This window comes from Puma concolor, chromosome E3 (genome assembly GCF_028749965.1).
Source record: "Puma concolor isolate L17-30 chromosome E3, mPumCon1.1.hap2, whole genome shotgun sequence".
NCBI lineage: Eukaryota > Metazoa > Chordata > Mammalia > Carnivora > Felidae > Puma > Puma concolor.
This window is the reverse complement of record NC_141682.1, coordinates 25,270,561-25,288,092: the sequence shown is the minus strand read 5'-3', so window position 1 is coordinate 25,288,092 and position 17,532 is coordinate 25,270,561. Positions and strand designations below refer to the sequence as shown.

At 50.0% G+C, this 17,532-nt stretch overlaps 1 protein-coding gene across 6 annotated transcripts in view; it reads left to right on the top strand.

Moving 5' to 3' along the window:
* VWA3A (von Willebrand factor A domain containing 3A) overlaps positions 1 to 14,880 on the top strand; it is a 68,616-nt gene extending 53,736 nt beyond the window's left edge. For 5 of the 6 annotated variants that reach the window (XM_086692813.1, XM_086692816.1, XM_086692815.1 and 2 more), the window contains 13 exons: positions 140 to 292; positions 1,832 to 1,922; positions 2,845 to 2,955; positions 3,487 to 3,584; positions 4,437 to 4,574; positions 5,746 to 5,854; positions 8,672 to 8,816; positions 10,056 to 10,200; positions 10,638 to 10,789; positions 11,799 to 11,922; positions 13,478 to 13,575; positions 13,767 to 13,832; positions 14,149 to 14,880. In XM_086692813.1, coding sequence (XP_086548939.1) covers positions 140 to 292; positions 1,832 to 1,922; positions 2,845 to 2,955; positions 3,487 to 3,584; positions 4,437 to 4,574; positions 5,746 to 5,854; positions 8,672 to 8,816; positions 10,056 to 10,200; positions 10,638 to 10,789; positions 11,799 to 11,922; positions 13,478 to 13,575; positions 13,767 to 13,818 — 1,416 coding nt within the window. In that variant the 3' untranslated portion in view covers positions 13,819 to 13,832; positions 14,149 to 14,880. The remainder of the gene's footprint in view (positions 1 to 139; positions 293 to 1,831; positions 1,923 to 2,844; positions 2,956 to 3,486; positions 3,585 to 4,436; positions 4,575 to 5,745; positions 5,855 to 8,671; positions 8,817 to 10,055; positions 10,201 to 10,637; positions 10,790 to 11,798; positions 11,923 to 13,477; positions 13,576 to 13,766; positions 13,833 to 14,148) is intronic. The other variant, XM_086692814.1, reaches the window with a different exon arrangement.
* The last annotated feature ends 2,652 nt before the right edge of the window (positions 14,881 to 17,532 follow it).

The following is a 17,532-nucleotide window of genomic DNA, read 5'->3' as shown; positions in this document are numbered from 1 at the left end:
ATGGACCCAGTCTCTCCTGCTGTGTGTGTGTGTGTGTGTGTGTGTGTGTGTTTTGTGCATGTACGCTCTGTCTGTCTGCCCCCTGCTTGGAGGCACACCGTGGCTGGGGTGCTGCTAACCTGCCCAGTCCCCATTGCAGTGTGCCTTACTGGTGTCCTCACTGAAGAACCAGTCTGGGAAAGAAGTGGAAAGCTCAGCCCTCCTGAAAGAAAAACCAAAGATGTTCAAGCAAAGAAGTCAGCCCAGGAAACTCTATTCTTCCAAGCCCACAGCTCCCTCGGTGGCCAGAATGGTTTGACTCCCCTCCCTAATAACACAGCGTGGATTTTGTTGCCACCTTGTCTCCTGGTCTTTCCTAGATCTTAAAATGACCTAAGCCACTCTCCCAGACCCCAGGGCCAGCAGGGTGGGGGCAGGGTGCTGAGTGGTCAATGTCTCGGGGGTACCTCCAGCTCCCCCTCTTCTGGGGGATCTGCTTCTCAGCTCTGGGGGCATCTCTGGCCTCCTCTCCACCCACCTTTGGCTCTGCCTGGCTATCTCAGCTTGATTCCTGTGCCGGGTACTAAGGACTCCATGGAATTGGCGCCCACTGCTACATCTGATGGCTGTAAGGCAGGAGGGCTTATCCTGGAGGGTCTGTTTGGGCAAAGGGTATCTAATGGGCTCCTGCTGCCATGGGAGCCACTGCTGCCCAAGGCTTAGCAGGGGCCTGATAGGACCCTGAGGGTAGACCTGTGCCTGCTAGGGCCTTATCCCCGTCACAGCCGATCCAACCTGTCCTACCTAAAATATCTACCCCACTGCAGAAATCAAAGGGACCTCAGAATGACTCCGGACTCCACAGTGCTTGTGAGCAGAAGCAGCAAATAACCTGGAGCTCTTCAGTGTTTCACTGATGGACAGATCCTTGCAAACATAATGCATTTGCAGAATGAGGGGACCAGTCCGGATCTTGTGTCGCCTACTCTCAGCCCGGGGGCTGCACTTCCAGGAGGTTCTGTCCACACAGGTTCTGCCCTCATTCAAAGAATTCAAGCAGGTTCCAGGAACCAGCCCAGATGCAAATTCTGGGACGAAATCCTGGAGTCTCAGGGGCTGTGTCTTGGGCCTTCGGTGCTTTCCAAGCCGATTCAGAGTGAAGAGGCTTGGGCTGTGCCAAGGCCTCCAAAGAGGCTCCTGGAATGAGGGCCAGGTAGCAGCAGCCAGGCCTTTTTCACAGCAGCTCACCCAGTGGTGTGAGCTGGTTGGTCCAAGGCCCTGGGTAACTCTGTTCAGCCATTGCCACATTGCACTTGTGCCCAGTAATGAAGGACTCCTCCCTTAAAACTGAGATGCCCAAGAAGGCACAGAAGTTACCCAAATGGTTGCTTGTCATGCTAGAGGCCCAAAAATCCCAGTCCTAGGAAGAAGGGCGGTAACTGAAGCAAGTTCTGGCAAATCCCACGGGTAGGCTAGCATGCCCTCCCTCCCTGTTATTAAACACACACACACGCACACACACAATTTTTCACCTCAAAACCCAGTCGCCTCTGAATCTGCTGCAGGAGATGGGGCAAACATGTCAGAGGAATCAACTCCCATAGGCCCCTCCCTGCATGGCTTCCTAACAGACAGGCTAAGACTGGGGTTTCATCCCAGAATTTGGGAAGGCAGGGGAAGGCGATGCCTCTAGGCTGGCTCCTGGAACCTGGTGGAGTTCTTTGAATGAGGGCAGTGCCCATGTGGGCAGAACCTTCCAGAAACACAGCCCCTGGGATGGGAGTAAGCTACACATGGTCTGGGCCTGCTACAGAGAACAGGCCACTGATAGGAAAGACGGCCTGTTTTCTAGAGCCTTAAAGATGACCGTGACAGAAAGAAGAGCTCCCCCTTGGAAGCTCTGACATGGCGGCCACTTAGTGGCAAAGCAGGCGTCCCACCAGGTAAGCGTGACCGTGCTCAGGCTGGTGGGTAGTGGGGTGGAGGGCATGGCCAAGACATGTATTAATTATAATGGTAACCAAAATGACTGATGATCATGAGTCTTTATCATGTGCTCACCCTTCTGCTAAGATTGTCCCAAGTAAAGCTTACCATAATCAGTCCTGAGTGACAGGTAATCTATTAGTTCCCCATTTCACTGATAAAGAAATTTAGGCCCAAGACTGGCTAAGGATAATGACCAGTGCCAGCTGGTCATGACAGGGCCTCAGTATTTTTATTTAAGTATTCAGCTCATAGAAGCAAGACCATGTATCTTACTAATTTTTTTTAAGTTTATAGGGAGGGAGGGAGGGAGGGAGGGGTAGGAGCAGAAAGAGAGGGAGAGAGAATCCCAAGCAGGCTCTGTGCCGCCAGCACAGAGCCTAATGTGGGGCTCGAACTCACGATCGGTGAGATCAAGATGCAAGCCGAGATCAAGAGTTGGATGCTTGACTGACTGAGCCACCTAGGCGCCCCCGTGTATCTTATTTCTAGTGTCAAAGACATAGCAGAATGGTTCAGAGCAGAGTTGTGGAGTCAGCAAGACCTGGGTAGAATCTTTGCTGTGCCCTTACGGATCCTGGGCCCCACTCACCTTGACTATAAACTGGGGCACGTTGAGGATAAGCTGATATGGGTTATGGAGAGCACTTAGCGCCACGCCTGGCACACATCGGTACTTGGTAAATGGCAGCTTTAGCTGTTGCCGATGCAGGTGAGGCCAGAAGACTTGGGGTAGTCCCTGAGGACCTCAAGGCCATCTTGGAGGCCTATTTCAAGGGCAGAGCATAGCTGAAATTGACAAGTCTTCCCGACAAGCTGGACAGCGTCACTGCATGACCCCACGAGGCTGCTCCAGCCAACAGGCCAATTTTCCTCCAGCTTCAGCCCAGCCAGTGAAAGAAGGGACAGCAGAATGGAGGAGGAAGACCAAGTGGAGGGAAGCAGAGATGTCTCTCTCACTGTTTTATACGGAGACGGGGAATAACGTGGGTAAGCAGGAGGTTACACAGATATCTGGATGGCCCTGTAAGAACTGTAAGGTCAGCAGGCCCATGGGTAGGGAGACCCCTCCAGCTGTCCCAGGACGCGGGCAGCAGTGTCTCCGGAGCAGGCGTATCCTCAAACCACTCAGGTCTCCCAGTCCAGGGAAATGGGCGTGTGAGTTCTTGACACCGCTCATCCTCCATCAGAGGCAGTGTCCTCAGCTCTGAGGCTGATTGGGAAATTGGGAAGGGAGTGGAGATGAGTGTCCTCGGGTCCCTACCCGCTCCCCCCTACAATTGATTGCTGCAAAATGGTACAAGTCCCCCAGTAATGATTCACTGATGTGTAGAGAGGCGAGGTCCCAACGCTTCCCCTGATCCACCTAACAGCCTCCCTCTACCCTTCAGCAGATTGGCCTAAGGAATTTTCCAGCTGATTTGATTGACAGAGAAATTAAATGCAAAAGGAAGCCAAAGAGGGGAGTGGAGGGGAGAGGGAAGAGAGGTGCACGAGGTAACCTCACTCTGTTTCTCCTAGGCTCGGTCTACAAGAAATACCCTCAAGGAAGGGGAATACGAAGGGTTAGCTCTTCTATCCAGTTGCCCAGGAAGGATGCAGTTTGCTCAAGCCAAGAGGTATTAAGTTCTTGGAACCTGCACACACCCCTCAAGCAATAATCCCTTCCGCCAACCTTCCACTCGTAGGTAGGTGGACATACTTGGACGTGGAGACGCATGTGCTCACAATGGCTGCTTAGTATGGCAGATGGGAAAAGAGTTTAAATAGACCTGTGTTGGAAACCTGGGTCTGCTGCTTCCTAGCTGGGTGACCTTGGGCAAGTCATTTAGCTACACCCAATCTCAGTGTCCCCGTTTGTAAAATGAATCCAGTTGTATATCTGCTAGGATTGATGACTAATTGAAGTATATTTTGGGTAAAGCACTTAGTGGTGTCAGAACCTTCTGGCTGCAGGCAGGACAAATCCCCCTTCTTGTTCATATCCTGAAGATACAAACATTCAATGAGAGTCTCTTTCCACAACCATTCAGTAAGAGTCTGAGCTTGGTTCTGACTGGAGCCTGACTCGATCCTGGAGCCATGCTTGATTGCCACGAGCCTGCCCATTCTTGTATCTCTCACCGTGACAAGGAGACAGAGATCACCCTAATTGGTTTAGAGTCTGAACTTCAGACTAGTCATGGCTTTCCACTCAAATTTTGTGGGAGAGAGTTGAAATGGCTATTGGAAAAGCAACAGCGTCCACCAGACTAGAAAGTAGCAGGTTCCCTGTTGCCGGTATTTCTTGTGCATCTCTCCCCAGTGCAGGGGAAGGAATCTACATGCCCTGGGTGCTCCATGAAGACCTAGAAACCCCACACTGCAAACACGAGACAGATTTCAAATACAACATTTTAATAGATGAGTCAGACCATCATTCAATTAAGCCTACATTACCCAAGATAATAGTTCTTTCTTTTATTCTAAAGTGGGTAGCAAATTATGGGCTCAAAAAACTGAGGATGGAAATCTCCAGATACATTGGTCCCAGCTGCACTCATCAGAAGTCAGCCCGGGGGCTGGCGTCAGCCAAATACTGCAACATCCTGCCCAGTATAGAGATCAATGTAAGTCATGGTTTTTGTTGCTATTGTTTCCTTTCTCCCACCTCCTGCCTGTGATCAGCTTCAAATGGCACAATGTGTTGGTGAGAACTCCATGTGAATGTACATGGCTTCTCTTCCTGCTTCTATCCAAAACTGGGACTGTTCTTGGCACATAGGGATGCAGATACTGTTGGAAGATAAGTCAACTCCTTAGGGTGCCTGACACCATCTTCCAGAGCTAGAAGGGCTCCATGGAGTGAGAATTAGAAATAGTTGCTGAGGGGGGCACCTGGATGGCTCAATCGGTTGACTCTTGATTTTGACTCTGGTCACGATCCCAGGTCAGCTCAGGTCATGATCCCAGAGTCGTGGGATCGAGCCCCTCATGAAGCCTGCTTAAGATTCTCTCTCTCTCCTTCTCCCTCTACTCCTTCCCCCTGCTCTTTCCCTCTCTGTCTCTAAAATAAAAATTTTAAAAAACCACACACACACAAAATAGTTGCTGAGAATAGGGTACTGGCTGAAGAACTCAGCAGAACTCTGTACCCCAATATTGCTGATGATTCTGTTAAGATGGGGAGCATCAGGGGGTTCCCTCCTCCCCTGGGGGAGGTGAGAGTGTTTTCTAGTTTCTAGTTTGGGGATAATTTTTTCATTGCTAAAACACTGGAACAAGTAAATTTAGTACAAATGAAAAATGAATCATGCTGTTTTTGTTTTTGTTTTTGGAAGACCCCATTTTCTATCCTTGCCATTTTATGTGACGTTATTGATGTTAGGGGAAACTAGAAAGCCAAAAGTAGCCACCAAATGCAAAATTATTCACCAGAAGGATTTTATGGGGGTTTTATCATGCCGTCCCCTTCTCCATCTAAGGTCATCTTTTAGTTTGACATTTATGGACTTCCCATCCTACCATGAAGTGTTTTCTAATTTAAAATTTAAAGATGCTATGTTTTTTATTATTTCAGTGACCACATGTGCCACAAAACCATCATCCCAATTCCCCTACTCCTTCTAGAACCATAAATCTAGTAGTTTGGTCAAAGAAAAAGCCTTTAAGAAAATATATATATGCCTAATAGAGGTTTTTGGAAATTATTAACCACAACCAACTAAACTATTTAAGGAGATGATGGGGATATGAAGAAAGCTGATGGGGCAAAGTTTGCCTTGGCTTGTCTTAATCCAGGGGGTAGTGAGACATATCCAGTGGACACCCAGGGAAATGGAAGCATACATCACATGTCTGGAGAAGGTGATGAGGCGCTATGTCCAGAGGCTGCAGTGGCTGCTGTCTGGTGAGCCTGCCTGCTGTCCTGGAGGGTGGAGGGGCATGAGGGGAAGTGCAAGGTCAACCCAGGGATGAGGGTCAGTCCTTCCCAGACCAGGTGCACAGGTCAGGGATGAGGCCAGGAAGGTCATCCAGCTACAACATGATTTCTGGATTCCAAGGTCAGGCAAGGTGCCGGATGACAGGGAGGTGGAGCATGGGCCGGTGGGCACCAGAAGGGACCCAGGCCTGTCCAGGCCCACCCTGCAAGGCCATGTCCCGCCCCTTGCCTTCCTGGATGTGACTGAGGGGCTTTTGTCTCAAGAGGCTCAATTCAACATTGATTTGACCCCCATAGAACTTGTCTACAAAGGCAGAAATGAGAGGGAGTCCTGACAGAGAAGAATCCCCTGTTCTTCTTTACAGAGGGCACCAAGGCCCCTCCAGGGCAGGTGGACAGCAGGGCTGGCCCAGGAGAGGGCCACACCCTAGAGGAGGGTGGGCTGGAGATCCAGAGACGGCTGGAAGCATCAAGTTCAAGAGGCCAGGCAAATAGCCGGAGCTGGACAGGAGAGTGTTTAGGCTTTGGGGCCTGGAGGGTTCCTGGGACAACAGGAGGAAGGAGGGAGGGAGGCTTTTATAGAGGTCCCTGTGTGGGCTCCTCAGGGTCCCTCACAGATTCATTAGATCCAATCCTCTGCAGTAGAACCTGGTAAAACAGACCATGTGCAGTGGGGTATAGTGATGACTGCTGCTTTCCAAAGCCTCTGGAGGGCGCTGCCAGAGCCACGTGTAGTTGTCGTGTCAGAGGCTGACACGGGGGCAAAGAGGTTGTGTGCCTCTCTCCAATCGCAATGCACGTTTGCTGCTGGGAAGGGTGTGAAGATCAGCAATGCTGCCACCCCAGTGCCACCCAGTACTTCAAAACACCACCAACACTTCCAAACCCAGGGCTGCTTCACTTAGTCACTCGTTCATTATTCAACAAATGTGTGTTGCTCTCCCGCCAGGTGCTGGGGAGGTGGTGGAAGGCAACACCCTGAGCTCGTGGAGCATATGGTCTAGGAGACAGACGTTAACCAAAGAGTCCCACAGACAAGTCTAATGTCACAACGGTGACGTGTGTAGGGAGGAGATAGGCATGGGCTGTGAGAGCCTCTAAGAGGGGCAGCGGGCCTGGATAGGAAAATCACAGGAGGCTTCCCTGAGGAGCCAAGATCTGAAGAGTGAATAGATGTTACCTGGGCAAAGAGAGAAAAGACAGTCATGTCTGAGGTGCTGGGGGCTGGGGGGGGGGGGGGGACGGGGGTCGGTGCTGAGTATAAGGACTAAAAGGAAGCCTGTGTGACTGAGGACGAGGGGGAGTAAGAATGAGACCATCCCAGAGAGATGAGGCCATGCCCAGTCTTTGTCCTTTATCCTAAGAGCAATCGAAGCCACTAAATGTTTTAAATAAGGGGGAAATGATCAAGTTAGCATTGGCAATAATCGCCCTGGTTCTGCATGGAATACAAATTGTTGAGGGGATAGAGCTCGTAGTAGCCCGGGTGAAAGACTGGGCTAGCTGGAAGAGGTGGGGATGGTAGAGATGGACGGAGTGGGCAGAGTCAGAGAGATGCAGGAGGTCAAAACGACGGGGCTTGGTGGCTCGCACTGTTTCCACCATCTGGTTCCTAAGACGGATCGGCCAGCCGTTTGCAGTTGGAGTTTCCTCGACTCAACTGGCTGGCTGGCCATCTTCATGGAACGCCGCCCATGCCTCAGGATGGCCCCTCTCTTGTCATGTGGACATGAGCACAGCCAGGGAACACCCCAGATGAGTCCTGGAAGGTTCCTGGCCAGTGGGTCCAGCCAGCTCAGTCCATCTTTTCCTGGAAAGCAGCCGATCTTTTCTGTGGCAGTTTTTCCATTTTTTTCTACGACTGCCTCCAGGAAGTCGCTGAGGCGTGATTCAAGAACGCTGGATGCGTTGTCTTCTGTTCTTCGGCTTTCCCCTGGGTCACTTCTGTATTTAGCCCCGTGAAACTAAAGGCTAGGGTTAGTGGTTGTCTGACTAAAGTGTGGGTTGGAGGACATGGGTTTCTCAGTGGTCACTGCCAGTCTGTGTGACCCTGGCAAGGGTCTCCATCCCAGTCCTCCTGATTCCTTCCACAGTCTTTCTCTCTGTCCTTGAGCATGCCATGCTCCCCTCCTCCGGCCCAGGCTTGCCCAGGCTGTTCCTTCCACACCTTCACCTCTTTCCTCCGCTGGCTGCCCATCCTGCAGTGGTAGCTCACCCACCGAACTCAGATTCTTCCCACTACTGCTCTGTCATGACCCTCGGAGAGCCATAGCTGTGGATTTAACATCTGTCTTGCCTGCCCAACTCTCAGCTCCGGGAGGCCAGGCAGCCTCTCTCCATCACACTTTGCACAGTGCCGGGCTCCGCTGATGTCTGTTGACCAGCTGACGGACTCCGTGCTCCATAACGTCTTTTCCGGCCCCAAACAATACCGTAACACCACTTAGTCCAGGCGCTTAACTGTAGGGATGAGGAAACTCAGGCCAGAGTGGTTACAACCTCTTGTGCAGGTGATCACAGATCACAGGCAAAGACACAGCTAAAACTGTGACGTCCCAAAGCCCAGGCCACTGACCGGCTCTGCCCTTGGACAACTGACGCCCCTCACCCCTCGACAACATCACAAAGGCCATCTCCCAGTGGGCTAACATCTGATTGTCGACCAGTGAGGCAACAGGTGTATTTGGTAGACCTTGTATTTGATAGCTGCCGCGAGAGAAACCAGCAGTGGCAGGAGCGACCCCTCACTCCTTCCCTGCCTCTGCCCCCACGCCCTCGGAGCAGGGAGCCGCCGATTATTTGGCACCATTTTGGAGAGCAAAGTGTGCATCCTGGTGGACACGTCGGGATCCATGGGCCCCTACCTGCAGCAGGTGAAGACGGAGCTGATTCTGCTGATTTGGGAACAGCTGCGCAAGCACTGTGACAGGTGAGAGGCAGGGGGCGAGTGGGTGCGGGGCAGGAAGCGCTGTAACAGGTGAGAGGGAAGGGGGCGAGTGGCTGTGAGGCAAGAAGATCAAAGGGGAAGTTCATTGGGCTTCCCTCCTCACCGCTCACAAGCCTGGAGCTGTAGCTTATTTGAGCAGTAACACTGCATCCTGTTGCAGAAATAAAGCAGCCTTCAGAAATCCATCTCTGGCCCAGGGACCATTGCAAACAGAGCAAAGGAACCAGCAGGTGGCCTTCAATTGTACATTTCAGCTGAACTTGATTTTTTTTTAATTTTTTTTTTAATTTTTTTTTTTAACATTTATTTTTGAGACAGAGAGAGACAGAGCACGAACGGGGGAGGGTCAGAGAGAGAGGGAGACACAGAATCTGAAAGAGGCTCCAAGCTCTGTGCTGTCAGCACAGAGCCCGACGCGGGGCTCGAACTCACGGACCGCAAGATCATGACCTGAGCTGAAGTGGGACGCTCAACCAACTGAGCCACCCAGGCACCCCTGAACTTGATTTTTTAAGAGATTGGTGTTTGGGGTTGTTTTCTCTACCCAGAAAAATTGACCCTAGGAGACGGTAGGAGACTGGTCCTAGACTGGGACTCATCCTTGCCTTAATAACAGTAAACATTTATTGAGCACTTGCTGTGTGCCAAGCACTTTATGTGCATGATTTCATTCAATCCTCACAGTGCCCCAATGAGGTATTTCCATTATTATCCCCAATTTTCAGAAAAGGAAATTAGGGCTTAGAGAGATTAAGTAATTTGCCAGAGATCACATGACCTGTAAGTGGCACAGAGGTGGGGTGCTGATCTATTTCATCTGCATCTAGAATCGTCAGCGTGTACCTCCTCCTTCTCATTCTCCCCGAGGGGCCCTGGGGCTCGATGTAGGGTCTTGACACTGATAGGCTTGCATGGTCCTCACAGAGATTACTTCACCCAGGCATCTTCTTCAACGTTTATTTATTTTTGGGACAGAGAGAGACAGAGCATGAACGGGGGAGGGGCAGAGAGAGAGAGGGAGACACAGAATCGGAAACAGGCTCTAGGCTCTGAGCCATCAGCCCAGAGCCTGATGCGGGGCTCGAACTCACGGACCGCGAGATCGTGACCTGGCTGAAGTCGGACGCTTAACCGACTGCGCCACCCAGGCGCCCCCAGGCATCTTCTAACCCATCTCTTTCACCTTCTCTCTGCCCCTACCTTTTCCACTCCCCTCCCCAGGTTTAACCTGCTCAGCTTTGCGGAGGACCTACAGCTGTGGAGGGACACTCTGGTGGAGACCACAGATGCAGCCTGTCACGAGGCTATGCAGTGGGTGACCCACCTGCGTGCTCAGGGGAGCACCTCAGTCTTGCAAGCATTACTGGCAAGTTCTGCCCCCGAGCCCGACTCCGTAGCAAAACAGATATACCATCACCCCTTCTACCAATCCCGCATTATGCTTTCAAATTACAAAGAGCACTTTTAGATCTACGAAGTGTTACTTTATTTCATTGTCCTGACAACCTGGTGAGAAAGTGGTCCTCGTTCTCACTTTAGAGTTGAAGGCACAGAGGTTCAGAGAGGTTAAGTGAGTTGCTGGGGTTAACCAGCCCAGAAGTGCGCCATGCTTTCTCCTAGACCTTGGCAGCTTCCTTGGTCTGTGATAGATGAAAGGGGGGAAGGGAGGGTCTCTCACTCTAAATGGACAAGTCAGTGGGATCCAATCAGAACTATTTCCCTTGGGGACAGCAGGCAATTCGTTTTTGCCCTTCCTGGTTAATGCCTAGCCCTGAGCCAGACCACCCTCCGGCTCTCTTTCAGAAAGCCTTCAGTTTTCACGATGTGGAAGGATTGTACCTCCTGACCGACGGGAAGCCAGATACAAGCTGCAGCCTTATTCTGAATGAAGTCCAAAGACTCAAGGAGGAAAGAGATCTGAAACTGCACACCATTTCCCTGAACTGCTCAGGCAGGTGGGCAAGGAGCAGGGGCTGAGCTGTACGCCTTTCCCACGGCTGCGTGTGTGAGGTACACATGTGAGCAGCTGGCCCAGTCCAGGGACTCACTTTAGACCCCAATCTCTCCGGGGCCCAACTCTGTGAGTGAGAAATGAGGAGGGTGCAGGCAGGCGTTACATCAGAGTGAAAGCCCTCCCTCCACCTCCAGCTTGCCCCTCTCAGGCACCGCCGTCCTGACTTTCTCCAGTATGAGAATGGATTTGCGTCCATTCTCACGGTCACGTGTGGTCTTCGCCCTCCTGATCTTTCTCGGAGCACATTTGTGAAAATTGATGGGAAAAACGTTTAAAGTAGCATTACCACGGTTATTTTTTTTATAAACGATCACCGCAGAGGAACATGTGTTGGAAAAGAGAGAGTCTGCTCCTTCAGAAAAAGACTTGAATGTTTTTGGCGAAACTGTGATTACTTTGGTGAATTTTTTTTTTTAATGTTTATTTTTGAGAGAGACAGAGAGGGAACAGGGGAGGGGCAGAGAGAGAGGGAGACACAGAATCTGAAGCAGGCTCCAGGCTCTGAGCGGGGCTCAAACTTAGAATGGTGAGATCGTGACCTGAGCCAAAGTCAGACACTTAACCGACTGAGCCCCCCAGGCGCCCCGCTTTGGTGCATATTTGATCTGTCTAAACCACGAGCTTCATAAAGGCCACGCTTGTGTCCCTGCCAGCCCCAACACGTAGTAGCAGGTACTGGCTCCGTGTGCAATTAAGGAATGTGTGCTGGCTGTGTGCTTTCCCACTAGCTGGCGACCCTGAGGCAGGGAATCTGCTTCGTGCAGCAGCTGCCTCGCCCATAAACTGACAGGGGTGGGCTTGGTGATGCCAACGTGGTCTCAGTGGCACAGGGCCTCAGGGTCCAGGGCCCACTGCCGCACAGACTTAGGCTCCCCACAGGCTAGGGGTGCAGAGGGAACTTGCCTGGCCAGTCAGCGGGCCGGCCTCAGAACATCTGTTCTCCCAACTAGGGCGGCGGTTGACTTCCTGAGAAATCTAGCCTCCCTCACGGGGGCCCGCTATCACTGCCCTGTTGATGAGGACACACTCTTCAAAATCCACGGCCTGCTGACCAAGGGCTTCATGGACGAAAGGGTAGGTTGTGGAGCGACTGAGTGAGGTCTGTTCAGATGTCTCGATATAACGTCATTCCCCCCCTACCTGAAAAGATCTCTGCTTCTCTTGTGAGAATACGAAGTATTGGCTAGAAAGGGCTGTGTTTCCCTGCTGCTCTTCCTCGAGGCTGGCTCTCCTCGGAGTGGGAAAGCAACAGAGCTTGGAGGTGTTATTTATTTAGTCAATCAATCAATCAATCAATCTCTACACCCCACCACCCAATATGGGGCTTGAACTCACAACCCTGAGATTAAGAGTCACATTCTTTGCCTACAGAGCCAGCCAGGTGCCCGTGGAGGTGTTATTTACTAACAGAACAGTTCACATTCATTGCACTTACTTGTGTAGGTCCATTGCTTTATACAGACTACCCCTTTCAATCCCCTTAACCACTATTATACCCATTAAACGGATGAATAAATAGGCTCAGTAAGGGACAGGAATACACCTAAAGACATAGCAAATGGTAAAGTCAGCCCAGACACTCATGCTCTTAACCTCTTTGCTATAAGTCCTGCTTATTTCTGTGTCCCTGTGTTCAATTCATTGAAACACAGATATTCAAATGATCTAAGTAATAAATCTGGTAAAGTCACAGTTTCTATTACACATGCCAGATACGAGAATGCCAAAGATCCTCTCCCGGTCTGACTGAAAAGCTAGGCACGTGTTTATACCTTTTGGGAGCATGGTGCTCTCAGAACATTTTCAAGGCAACAAATCATCACGTAAGACAACCAACCAGAATTCCAGAACCTCTTTTTGGAGGTTAAAGATGACTGCCACAGGACATGGCCTAATTTGTGAGGTCAAGTGCTTTGCAGGACTCCTTCGTTCAAATACGTCTTCTAGGGATAAATACTACAAATAGTTCAGAGAACAGAACAAGTGACAGTAAGAAAAATTCACCCATCCTTATAACCCAGGAAAACAAATTTGACAGTGTTGCAAAAGTCCTCAGTTTGATGCCACAAAAAATCAGGTTCTATGAATAGCCTCCAGATGCAGAATGGGATCATTCCTCTCCTGCTGCGAAGGGCAGAGGGAGCCTCTTTCTTTCGTACATTCTCTTGCTGATCGTGAGCCCTTGTGTCTCTAACTCTAGCCTCTGGAATTCCACTGGCTGACGCAAGAGAAAAGCTGCCTGTGCAGCTGTTTTACTAGAAGCAATAGGGAAAGGGCAGAATAGATCTCACTGGGTAACAGTGAGATAAGGAGCATGTTCCACTTCTGTTCTACTGAGAGGAGAGGCGCCGACTGCCGTGAAGTCCAATGAACACCTTGGTTCGCCACTACCCACTCCGCTGACTCTCAGACACCTTACCTCAAAGTGTTCCACTTGCAAAGTAGCTACCTTGGCAGGTGGTGAGCTCCTTGTCTCTGGAGGTATGCAGACCGAGGCCAACAGATTGCCTGCACTGGGTGGGAGGCTGCATTTGATTAGCTCCAATTTTTTTTTCCTGAGATTTTGGATTTTCAGGTTGCACCCAGTCACTGAATGGATCTAATTTCACACTCATTTCCCCTTTCCAAGGACCCCGTATTGCCACTATTTGAAGGAGATGATTTGAGAAGATTGGCCCAGGAGATCACCAAGGCCAGAAGCTTCCTCTGGAAGGCCCAATCCTTCAGGTATGCCTTTCGAGCAGCCCCTGACACCTGCCTCGTGGCTCTAGCCCACCCAGACCCTGGGCCTCATCAAGACTTGGGCCCACCCTGCTGATGGCACAGCCTTCCTGCAAGAGCTCCTGCCTGCTTCTCCCCACCAGGCCCAGAAATCTGGGCGTCAGGGGGACCTCCTCGCTTCATCTCCTGTCCACTAGGTCTCAACTCCAGAAGAAAAACAACACAGAACCAAATGTCACTCTTTTCTAGAGAAGGGTTCTCAGGTAAGAGGAGGTGATGAGCTCTCTGTCTCATAAGTATCCACCAAGGATGAGGCAGCATGCTCAGTGTCATGGATAGTAGTAACTATGGGGGGGAGGGAGGGATTGGAAATAATGACTCCTCTAAATTGAAAGGCCGTCTTACAAATAATCACTCGCTCAGCACACACTGGCCCTGAGGGTGAGGTATCCTAGAAAGCTGTAACCCAGAGTTCATCCCCAGGAAACATGATCCCAGGCACCGGGGCTCTCTGGAAGCTGAGGGAGGGAAGGCTCTGACATCTCAGGTCCACTTTAATGTTCCTGCCCTGTCCCCCAGCACACCCTACACTCCAGCCACAAAAGTATCACTCGCTAGGAAGCCTTGCACCAAGCCCTGCCTGGAAACGCCCTTCTTACCACCCTCTGCCTGCTGACTCCTGCTCATCCATCAAGGCACAACTCATATGGCATCAGCTCCACTGTGAAGATGTCCCTGGGACCCATCAAGAGCTGGGGGCCTCCAGCCTTCCTCCCACTGCATCCGGACCAAACATCTGTTTTCACGGCAGTGACACTTAGCATTTATGATGCCTAGCACTCCATACCATGCTTCCTTACTCCCTTTGCCAACTCTTTTTCTTGGCTGTGAGCTCCCCCAGAATGAGGCTGGTGTCCTAGGTCCCCAGAACCTGCCACAGGGGCAGACGTAGTAAACTGTGAGCATCCAGCTTAGCTGTGGGAGTCCAGCTCTGGAAACCAGCCAGAGCATGTTATTTCTGCCCTGGTCCCCTCACCCTCTGCTTCCCACCACCCTGGTCCAGGGGGGGTGATGCAGATTCACCATCAGCCCATCTTGGGAGCAAAAACCAGTGAGCCTTACCACCTGCCCCCTACCTGTTCAACCAAACTGAATTAAGGTCTGCCCTGCTCAAGCGGGTGAAAATTGGATTGAGTCCACTGGGCCCGGCCCTGCTGTGTACATATGAAATGACTGTCTCATGTATTATGTGGTCTGATTTCCTGAGATGAGAAAAAATTGCTTTTATTTAATTAAATAGAATCAAAATGACTTTTAAGCTGAAGTGATGCTTTGTGTGTGTATGTAAATTTTTGGTGATATAAAATGCTGGTAAAAGACTCATATGCACGGGCACCTGGTAGCTCAGTCAGTTGAGCGTCCGACTTCGGCTTAGGTCATGATGTCATGTTTCATGAGTTGGAGCCCCAGGTTGAGGTTGCTGCTGTCAGTGCATAGAGCCGGCTTCTGGTCCCCCTCTCTATTGGGGGGGAGGGTCCCCCTCCCCCACATGGGTACATGCACTCTCTCTCTCTCTCAAAAATACATAAAACTTTTTTTAAAAGACTCATGCAGAATATATGAAGAATTCCAAATCAATAAGAAACAGAGAAATATCCTAATGTTTTGAAATGGACAAAACACTCAAACAGGTGCAAATAGACAATAGGTATATGAAAAGGTGCTCAACAGGCTTACCCATCAGTGACATGCAGATTAAAACCACGATAGGGGTGCCTGGGTGGCTCAGTTGGTTGAACATCCAGCTCTTGATTTTGGCTCAGGTGATGATCTCACAGTTTGTGGGTTCGAGCACTGCGTCAGACTCTGTGCTGACAGTGTGGAGCCTGCTTGAGATTTTCTGTCTCTCTCCTTCTCTATCTGCCCGTTCCCTGCTCATGCTATCTCATAATAAACAAGCTTAAAAAACAAAACCCTTAATGATATACCACTGCATGCCCACCAGAATGTCAAAAAGTAAAAAGACTGACAGTATCAAGATACAGAGCAGCTAGAACTCTCCGGCGTTGCTGGGATGGGGACCCCACCCAGTGGATTGCCGACCTAGCAATTCTGCTCCAAGAGAAACAGTTGCATACATTCCATAAAAGACATACACAAGAATGTCTTCACAACAACTTTATTCATAAGAGCCCCAAATTGGAAACTACCTAAATGTCCTACCAATGCTAGAATGGACAAATAAATTGTGACACATTTGTACATTTGTACAGTTTGATACATTTATGATACATTTGTACATATGTACAGTGTACATTTCTACACATCCATTTCAAAAATAGTTCAGTAGGGGCCCCTGGGTGGCTCAGTCGCGTAAGCGTCTGACTTCCACTTCAGCTCAGGGGTCTCCTCCACATCCCGCCCTGTGCTGACAGCTCAGAGCATGGAGCCTGCTTTGGATTCTTTGTCTCCCTCTCCCTCTGCCCCTTCCCTACTTGTGCTCTGTCTTTCTCTCTTTCTCTCTCAAAAATAAACATTAAAAAAAAGGTGTTTTTTTTTTTTAACATTTATTCATTTTCGAAAGACAGAGAGCAAACGGGGGAGACACAGAATCCAAAGCAGTCTCCAGGCTCTGAGCTGTCAGACGCGGGGCTTGAACTCACAGACCGCGAAATCATGATCTGAGCCGAAGTCGGCTGCTTAACCGACTGAGCCACCAAGGCACTCCCAAAAAAGTTTTTTAAATAGCTCAGTAGGTTAAGTGCCTGACTCTTGATTGCTGCTCAGGTCATGACTTCATGGTCATGAGATCAAGCCCCACATTGGGCTCTTGCTGGGTGTGGAGCCTGCTTAAGATTCTGTATCTCCCTCTCCCTCTGCCCTTCCCCCCTACCTTTCTCTAAAAATATAAATAAATAAACAAATAAATAATATAAATAATTAGATAATGAGCTATAACTGCTTTCAAAAATATACATCCATCTCATGATCAGTGTCAGGCAAAAGAAAAATACATAGTAATTCTATTTATATGAAGTCCAGGAACAAGCAAAACTCTTGTTGGCAACAAAAGTCAGAATAGTGACTGTGAGAGTCATACTGGGGACGTTTGAAGTGCTGGAAATATTCTATATCTTCCTCTAGGCAAAGTTGTAAACTTCAAGGTGTTTCCAAAAAAACCCCACAGTTCACTAAGGCTTGACAAGCCCAGGCTTTGGCCAGGCTCGGTGCTGGGGGGAGGCAGCAGTGACCATAACCCCTGCCCCAATGGGTCTCAGTCTGGTCACTCTCTCGGATAGCTGCCGTTTCACTCACCTCTACAAACAGAGAAAATGGCCTGTGGTGTTTCTATCACTTTGCTAGTGTTACTGTAACAAAGTACCACAAACTGAGTGGCTGAAACAACAGGAATGTATTGTTTCCAGTTCAGGAGGTTGCAAGTCCCAGTTTATTTATTTATTTATTTTTTTTATTTTTTTTTTTTTTAATTTTTTTTTTTCAACGTTTATTTATTTTTTGGGACAGAGAGAGACAGAGCATGAACGGGGGAGGGGCAGAGAGAGAGGGAGACACAGAATCGGAAACAGGCTCCAGGCTCTGAGCCATCAGCCCAGAGCCCGACGCGGGGCTCGAACTCACGGACCGCGAGATCGTGACCTGGCTGAAGTCGGACGCCAACCGACTGCGCCACCCAGGCGCCCCGCAAGTCCCAGTTTAAAGGACCGGCAGAACTCCAAACTTCACACGATGCTCTGCCTGTGTGCATGTGTGTGTCCAAATTTCCGGCTTTCATGAGGACACCGGTCATAATGGACCAGGCCCTACTCTATATTACTTATCTTTAATTACATATGAGATGACTCTATTTCCAAGGCCACACTCTGAGGTACTGTGTGGTTAGGACTTCAATATGTGGATTTGAGGGGCCAAGGAGGTATACAATTCAACTCATAACTATTGTAT